The following is an 8,731-nucleotide window of genomic DNA, read 5'->3' on the forward strand; positions in this document are numbered from 1 at the left end:
CATGTTTTCTCTGCTTGTAGCGGCGTTGCGACAGAGACGGAGAACTCTAACGACATGAATGTAGAAAATAATCATACGGCACAAACAGAGAGGGAGCAAACGACGGACGGCAACGAGACTATCACCATTCAGACAACACTTGGAGATGAAGGTAAGTTCCCCTCCCAGCTGAAACAAGACTGAAATGTTTATCAAATGTTGTTTTTGGGCCTAGCTAACTTCCTCCTGCATGAAGTGTTGCTAGCAGGCATTAGCAATAACATGAGCTAGGTTGCTTCCCCGCTGCAGCTTTACTCACATTACAAGTCCATTCAGTCAGCAGTATTCTCATCAGCTAAGGTGGTAGCTGACAGCACACCTTCGTGAATGAAGTTGTCTCATTCTGTAACGTTAATAATGTGTGTGGCTCTGTGTTGTCAGATGAAGACGTGCACAAGTGCGGGCGCTGTCAGTCCGAGTTTTGCACACTGGAGGCTTTCATCCAGCACAAGCTGCAACACAACTGCAAACGCGTGGAGGCACGGGAGACGAGCAGCCAGGAGGCCATTCAAGAGGTTTGAACTGGGATGTGTGGGTTTATAATCCATTTAACACTATAAAACTGAAGAGTTAGAAGAACAAATCTTTATCTGCATTTTGCCAGGTTACTGCAGCCAATGGAAGTTCTTCAGAGGTGATAACAGTGGAAGGTGTATCCGCAGATCAACCAGTGAAGACCACTAATGGTAGGGCAACATTATAGGGGACATATTATGCCAATTTTCAGGTTCACACTTGGATTTTGGGTTTCTTCTAGAACATGTTTACACGCTTTAATGTTCAAAAAACACTTTATTTTTGTCACACTGTCTGAATATACAGGAATTCACCCTCTGTAAGAAACGCTCCGTTTAAGTCCCCTACTGAAAATGCCCAGTCTGCTCTGATTGGTCATTTATATGATAAATTGTGAAAAATTGCCATTAATTAGAGATGCCCCTATCCATTTTTTTACGATCCAATGCGATACCGATACCTGGGCAGAGCGTATTGACTGATACTGATCTGATACTAATGTTGAATGAATGAACCGTTTACCTTGCCATGTGAGTGAAGGCTTCAGGCTTGACATGAACATTTAGCCTTGTTAAATAAAAGGTAACAGATTAACACAGATATAAATGTACTTAATATTATTTATTAACAAATAACAAAGTGTAGATTAGCAGCGAAAAAAACAACACTTCCATATTTTAAATGTAATAAAAAATATAGCAACTGCCTGAAACCCAACAAACAATGGCTTAATTAACTTGCTGTGTATGATATTAATTAGAAAAAGAAATGACTGGATCAGAATGCTGGATCGGTCTCATTCATCCAATATCCGATCCAGCTAATTAGTCAATATCGGAGCCGATATGTCCATCTCTACTATTATTATATTCTTCAGGTGACAAGGTGACTTGTATTCAACCATCAGTAAAACTCAAAGATAATGTATTTGATCCACACATTTGAGAAGCTCAAAGATCAGCAAATGTTCAGTATGTTTGCTTGAAAGATGACTGAATCAGCAAATTGCTTAAAAAATGCTTTGAATATCTTTTGTTGATCAACTAATCATCCTCTAGTCAACATCATTTCAACCTGTAAATTTAGTTTTAGATCTAGAAGGGAATGAGTTGTTATTTTGACGGTTTTTCACACAGATGAATGCAGCAGTACGTTTGGTCGAGGTCACAGGAAGAAAAATGTGTCACTCAAAGTCACTGACCACTCTGATGGGACTGAAGGATCTTTATCTGACAATGCTGACATTGACAAGCCTGTCTACAAAGTCAACCAAGAGGGACGCTACATTTGCCAACTTTGTGACAAAACGTTTAAAACAGTGAGTCATGCAATTCTTCTGTGTGTGTTTGTATGTGTTTTATCAGGAAATGCTATAAATCAAGTACCTGATATGAGATTTCCTGATTGTTAGAAATCCTTTTACTGAATGATTCCAGACAGGTAATTTATTTGACATTTGGTTGCCAGTGTTTTCTTTCTAATGGTTTCTAATTTCACCCAACAGACCAACATCTTGAGAACTCACATGAAAACTCACAGTGACCAGAAAAACTTCTCATGTGACCTATGTGGGACCTCCTTTCGCACAAAAGGCTCCCTGATTCGTCACAATCGTCGCCACACTGGTACAGACCGCAAACAGGGACTGTATTGATGTCCTCTAATGCATTTTACCTCCTAATTACAACTATACTTTCTTCCTGTTCTCTTTCAGATGAGCGGCCGTATCGCTGTAACCTATGTGGCCAATCCTTCAGAGAGTCAGGTGCCCTCACCAGACACCTTAAGGCCCTCACACCCTGCACAGAAAAGATCCGCTTTGTTCAGTACAAGGAGATCTTGGTCAGCAAAGATGGAGTACAAAAAGGTCAGATTTATACAGCAGCAGCTGTTATCTTTCGCCACGTGTGTCTGTACTGAAGAAGGTTGATGGGCTTTCACAATCTGTTCTATTAAAGCAAATGTAGCTATCTACGGGATATTGACAATGTTTGTACTCATTTTAAGAATAGATTTAGAATGCCATGAAGTAAATCCATTGAGTCACTGACGGGTCTGTGTGAATTGTCCAGGAGTCGAAGAGGATCACGCTGCAGTTACTGGCCAGCAGCAGGAGGTAGTGGTTGTGGAGCAACAGCCAGAGGAGCAGGAGATGGTTGAGGCTCAGACTGCTGTCGTCAATGTGGTAGAGGCTGATTCCCAAGAGGTCCTCCATCAGGTCCACTTCACAATGGAGGTGAATGGAACAACACAGGAGCAGCAGGTAAGTTGTGAAAGGTAGAACATTTTACTAAAAGCCCTGTATGGGCTTTTAGTAATCATGATTTACAGAAAACACCAACTTTTTATTATTTAAAATGCCTATTGGGACATTTTTGCCATGATAAAAAAAAAAAGTGGCCTCATAGGGACTTGGTAGAAGATGTAGTTGCCTGTAACTCCATCCAACCTTTTCTGTTGTCCTGTTTTGCCAATGGCCAGGTTGTAGTAGAGCAGTCACAGGCGGAAGCCCTGGCTGCTGCTGCAGCCGCAGGCAACAACCTCATCTGCCAGGCCATCATCAACTCTGGCATTGCACTGGAGGCAGAAGAAGCCGTGGTTGAGGAGACCTCACAGGAACCTGAAGAGATAGGTGAAGTGGTTTCTGACTGTCCTGATGCTGATGAGAACATCACTGAGATCCATATTAAAGAAGAGTTTGTGGAGATGGAGGCAGAGGTAAGGTTGAGACTGATCAGCACTGACCTGTACATTTACTGCATTGCATTGTGTTTAGGGACATGTTTTGTAGTACTTTGACAACACAGTCAATATTGGTTCCTTAACCATTTTTAATATTCTGTAATGTTTTCGAAAATCAGTTTGTCCTTTTTTAAATGTTACCGTGCCATTGCTCTAAAAGTACTAGATATGAGACCTGACTCGCAATCACTCTGATACTAGAGTGACTAATAATATTACTCACCATTGAAACTGTTTCATTATTGAGGCGCTAACAAAAACGTATACTGTTTGTGTAATAATAATTTTTTAAGGTAAGCAACAGATAAGCTTTTAATCACAAATAAAAACTCCTAGGGGAGACACTGAACAGATCAGTTCTGAAAACATGTGAACTGGTTCGCAGCAGAGCATTGTCTTTATTTTCTTTCAATGTCTTATTGGCGGCTTTCATTTCTTTTGCAGGAAGTAGGTGATGGAGATGATCAAACATCCTCAAAATTGCACACATGTCCACACTGTAATCGCTCCTTCAAGGGGCTGAATTACTTCCGCTTTCATGTCAAGGGCCATTTGGGTAAGTCCATATCTATTAGTGATGACTCACAGCATCACTGTACACTCTGCTCTTATAATCATTTTTGTTCGACTTTGATCAGAAAGAAAGCAGTTGATGGGACACTGAATGATTTTAGAAAAAAGGGGGAACTTTATATACCTTTTGTTGGCCCATAGTTAAAATAAATGCCTTTTTTCTATGGTTATCCTTTTTCTTTATGCAGGGTACAAGCCCTTTAAGTGCACACTTTGCCATAAGGAGTTTCTGACTGGTTACCTGCTGAAGAAACACATGGAAGTCCATGTCAGTGAGAGGAGGTACAAGTGTGGTGAATGTGGAAAACTGTACAAAACCATTGGACATGTACGTGAGCACATGAGAGCCCACTCTGATGAAAGACCCTACCGCTGTGCCAGATGCAACAAGGGGTACAAGACCAAGGTGATTTTGGAGATATCTGTCCTTGTGTTCTATTAAACTCTCAGCGAGTTATCATTCAGATAAAAGACAAGCTTCATCTCTAAAATATCTCTTTGTCTTGCTCAGAATGCCTTACAGGTGCATCAGCGGACACATGGGGATGATAAACCTTATGTGTGTCAGTTCTGCTTGAGAGGCTTCCGGGAAAAAGGCTCTCTGGTGCGACATATCCGCCATCACACGGGAGAGAAGCCTTTCAAGTGCACAAAGTGCGGTCGAGGCTTTGCAGAGCACGGCACTCTCAATCGGCATATGCGTGCGAAAGGTCTGTGTGATTGACAGACAGCAAAACTTAAAGAAAACAAGTAGCAATTGAGACAAACAAACATAACAAAACCAGTGCTTTCCACCAGGGGGCTGCCAGAAAGACGATTCCAGTGAGCTGCAGGATGTGGTAACAGAGGAGCAGGCGTCAGTGGACAACCTCGCTACAGCAGCCATTATCTCAGAGGATCCTCATGCTGTCCTGGTGGAGTTCTCCTCAGTGGTGGCAGACACACAGGAGTACATCATTAAGGTGAGACACAGGGAAGCAGAAAGTGAGAGAGAGAGAGAGAGAGAGAGAGAGAGAGAAAGTGTAGTTTCTCCCCTTACAGTATATCACAGTGAGTTCAAGGGTAAATCATAAGTGTAAATTGTTGGTTTGCTGATTAGAACCAATCACTCAGCAATTTCCCTTACCAAGTGCAGAGACTTTGAGCTTTGAACACTACATTTTAGGACTATTAAAGAGAGGATCGCTTGGGCTGGAAAGGCAACTACTTCTAAACCCTTGGATTAACGCAAATAGATAAATCTCTCAAAGCTACCGTAGGACTGTAGAGCAGAAATTGAATTTGCAGGCATTTCTTGTTCCTGCAAATGTTTAGTCCACAGTAAAAAAAAGAATGGATATCACAAAACTCTCTTAAAAAACAAAGAGAACAACTCTGACTGTAAAGATAAATGCTCCAAAATACATCTTAGTGTCTGATCCATGCCTGTGGGAAACAATAAGTTGAAACTTTATTGATCATGAAAGAGGCTCAATCGGTTACTCCAAAGCTTTACAAATTGTATGCAGTCATAGCTTAACTGACTGAAGATGAGACTAGAATTGATGCCACTGGCATCTTATAATTATCTCTTTTGAGTGCAAGCTAGAAAAACTTAAGTATTGGTGATTTATGCAGGTGACTTGCATTGAAAGTGTTTTAGTTATGCAGCATGCCTAAACAATGGCTTCAAAAGTAGAACTGTTTGTGCTTTATTTATTTTGAGATTCTTATCTCGACTAGAAGATAGGAATGACTAGAATCAGAACACATATTGTGTGAAAGGCACACGCCTGAAGCTAGGCGTACACTAAATGACGTTAGCAGTTGCTAAGTTAGCCAGCCTATCTCCGTGTAGCGTGTACCCACTGCTGTTTATTGATGAGAGAAGACACGGGCATGTTCACAGAGATCTGGTGCACGAGCACTCGATGGGAGGGAGCGGAGTAGCTCGGTGGTAGAGGAGGAGGGTCATAAGAGATGTAAACATTAAAAATTTGACTGACTACTCAATATGCCAGACTTGCCGACTGCAGCTTTAAGAAGATAACTAAATGCACTTCATTCCCTGCATGGTGTCACATACTGCTAATATGTTTAATTAATGTCATTAATTGTATCTGCTCTGCTTCTCTCATGTCCTCTAGACTCAAACAGAGGAGGAGGTGCAGGAAGAAGAGGTTACTCTCATTCAAGACAGCCAAAACGAGGTCAATGCACAAATATGCTCACACACAAATGAGAACATCTGTATGGCTGTAACGGTTGCAGAGTGTGAGAATCCAATTGATCTTAGAAGAGTTGTTAATTTTATTTTCATTATCACTCTTCTCCTCCTCCCTGCCAGATGGGAAACCACATCATGAAAGTGGTGCAACGAATTGTCAGCCAGTCACATGCCGCCGGTGGCACAGGCAGCCACCAGATCATCGTACGCAACGTGGCGATGAACGAGGAGGGTGCGTCCATCTCTGACTGTGGTGACACCATCACCATCGCTACACCCGAGAGCCTGACGGAGCAGGTGGCCATGACGCTGGCCTCCGCCATCAGTGACGGCACACTGCTGGCCACGGCGGGCACCTTGGAGACAGCAGACGGAACAGTTACTATGGTTACCACAGAGGAAGCAATGGAGGAAGGAATGGAGATGGTGCAGCAGCAAGAGGAATATGTCATCACCTCTCCAGAGGAGGTGGAGATCCAGACTGTCGTTGTATGATCAAAGAGGATACTAACTATGGATTGATGAATTAAAACTATTCTTATGTGTGAGATTTTATTACAAAACAAAGGTCAAAGTGGGAAAAGTGTTCATAGTTACAGAAATGGAACAGCCTACAGTGAAATGTCTGTGTGAAACAATAGAATGGGTGTGGACTAGTTCTATCATGTGTTTAATTTTTATTAATTGATTTACTGAAATGAAGCACTTTGGTATGCTAGCTCATCTTTTAACTTTTAGGTCTGTGTCCAACAAAGTTTTTTTTTTCACAGCTGAAAACGCCTAACTAGGAACGATTCGGAGACGCAGCGTTTTTTCAGTTGAAGTGCTTTGATTGAGTCTGGTTGTTATCATATGGAATATCTGCTGAATTAAGCGTGTCGGCACAAGGACGGACCCTTCTGTCTAGTATGTGGGTTCATACATGGATACTCGGAGACCAGCAGTATTCAGTTCTCCTCTGTTGTTGTTTTTCAGTACTCGCACATGTAGGTTGTGACGTTTGGCCTTTGTGTTATTTGTCCCGCCCCTCTTCCGATGTAATTGGACGGCTGGATAAAAAGTGGCAATGATGAGCGCAGCATTTAACTGAAGTTGAACATTTTTAAAGTCTAAAGGCCAAATGTTCACTGCGGAATGGACGCTCAGCTTCAGTGCCACGCTGCTAGTGTTTGTAGCATCATGTAAATACACAGCACTCCCATTGCAAAGAATTTAAAAGATACGCTGGCCTCAGGAAGAAAAAACTTTCGTTGACATGGCCCCTTAGGTGCATACTGCTTAACAGAACAACTAACCAGATTAATTCCCTTAGGCTTTTTATTGTGAAGGCCTGAGCAGATGCATATCTGTGTTTGAAGGTACAAACTGAACATGTCTTTGCCTAAATCTCTTGTAGCTTTGTTGCAGTCAAAAAGTGAAATTTCTTCTTACCTTTACTACCTAAAACGGCTGCATTCCCTTGCAGTTTTCACAGTTGTTCTCTGATGTCCGGCTCGGCTACGGTACATGTTTTAAAACTTCATCTCCAAATTGAAAATGTGAGGTCCTTTAAATACTACCACTGCCCATGGTAGTGTTCAATCATAATGCATCTTTAAGCATGATAGATACACCACACGTTAACATGTTTACTCAAGCAGAGTTTGCATCAAATAAATGCTATTTTTTTATACAGTTGGCTTCCATTTATCATTGTTGATATCCTGTTTATCTGATTGATTGAGAATATTGTCTGTCCGGCCTTTCAGTGTGTGGTTTGTTTTTTGTATTAATTAGATTTTTGCGGTCATATTTAAGTACGTTTATTTTTGCGTTTTTTGTTGATTTTGAAAACCTGTATGGATAGTGAGAGAAACCATCGCATATAACATTTGTCTTGGCAAACCCTAAATTGATTTTATAGACTGAAAAGTTGGAATTTGGTCAATAGGAATAATCAACTGTGTCTCACTGTTACAGAAAGTTTACTGAGGCTTGTTAATATCTAGTTGTTTCCAATCGACTCCTTCATAGTTCCCCCGACTTCAGTGAAAACCTCAATATCAGTCTATTACTTGCCTGTCTTGATCTAGTAACATTATCATGCAGTACTCTTATCGTATTATTATCATCCTGTGTAGCAATTGTATCTAATTTCTTCTCTTTGTTTTAGAAGTGTGTGGCTCTAGATTGAAACTATCATCTCATTATGGGAATACCACCTGCTTTGAAACCACACACACACCTGCCAGGTAAAACACAGCATCCTCTGGGACACATGTTCACACCACAAGGCTGTCATGATGTCAACTTTGTTTTAGTATTTGCAATCTTATGCTTAATTCACCATAGCTGATTGACTTAGCTAAAATATTGCGGCCAACCTTGAGCATCTCTGCAGGCTACTTATCTCTGTAACTGGCACTCCAGTGCTGAGGTTAACACAGCCGCTATAATCAGAAGTGTCCCTGGCTGGTACGCCACACACTGGTTTCTGGGTCACTCCTCAGCCCTCTGAGAGAGCCCTATCAAGAGGAAGGCAGAGAGAGGGGCTGGGAGAGGGAGAGAAGGAGAGAGAGAGAGAGAGAGAGAGGGAAAGGTATTTATAGAAAAATGGGGCTTCGCAGTACCTTTTCTTGCAAAGAACCATTTCAAGACCAAGTGAGTGTGTCCCAG

General features: G+C 41.6%; 1 protein-coding gene across 1 annotated transcript; it reads left to right on the forward strand.

Annotated features, from left to right (window-relative positions):
• Positions 1–26: 26 nt before the first annotated feature.
• e4f1 (E4F transcription factor 1) lies at positions 27–7,588 on the forward strand. The gene is made up of 14 exons (XM_083930526.1): positions 27–151; positions 421–554; positions 644–725; positions 1,692–1,873; positions 2,060–2,180; positions 2,270–2,422; positions 2,628–2,818; positions 3,037–3,273; positions 3,742–3,853; positions 4,059–4,276; positions 4,382–4,580; positions 4,669–4,832; positions 5,997–6,059; positions 6,197–7,588. Exons 1-14 carry the CDS (start codon positions 55–57, stop codon positions 6,569–6,571), a joined length of 2,328 nt encoding a protein of 775 aa, XP_083786652.1. The 5' UTR covers positions 27–54; the 3' UTR covers positions 6,572–7,588.
• Positions 7,589–8,731: the final 1,143 nt, after the last annotated feature.

This window comes from Echiichthys vipera (genome assembly GCF_963691815.1).
Source record: "Echiichthys vipera genome assembly, chromosome: 17".
NCBI lineage: Eukaryota > Metazoa > Chordata > Actinopteri > Perciformes > Trachinidae > Echiichthys > Echiichthys vipera.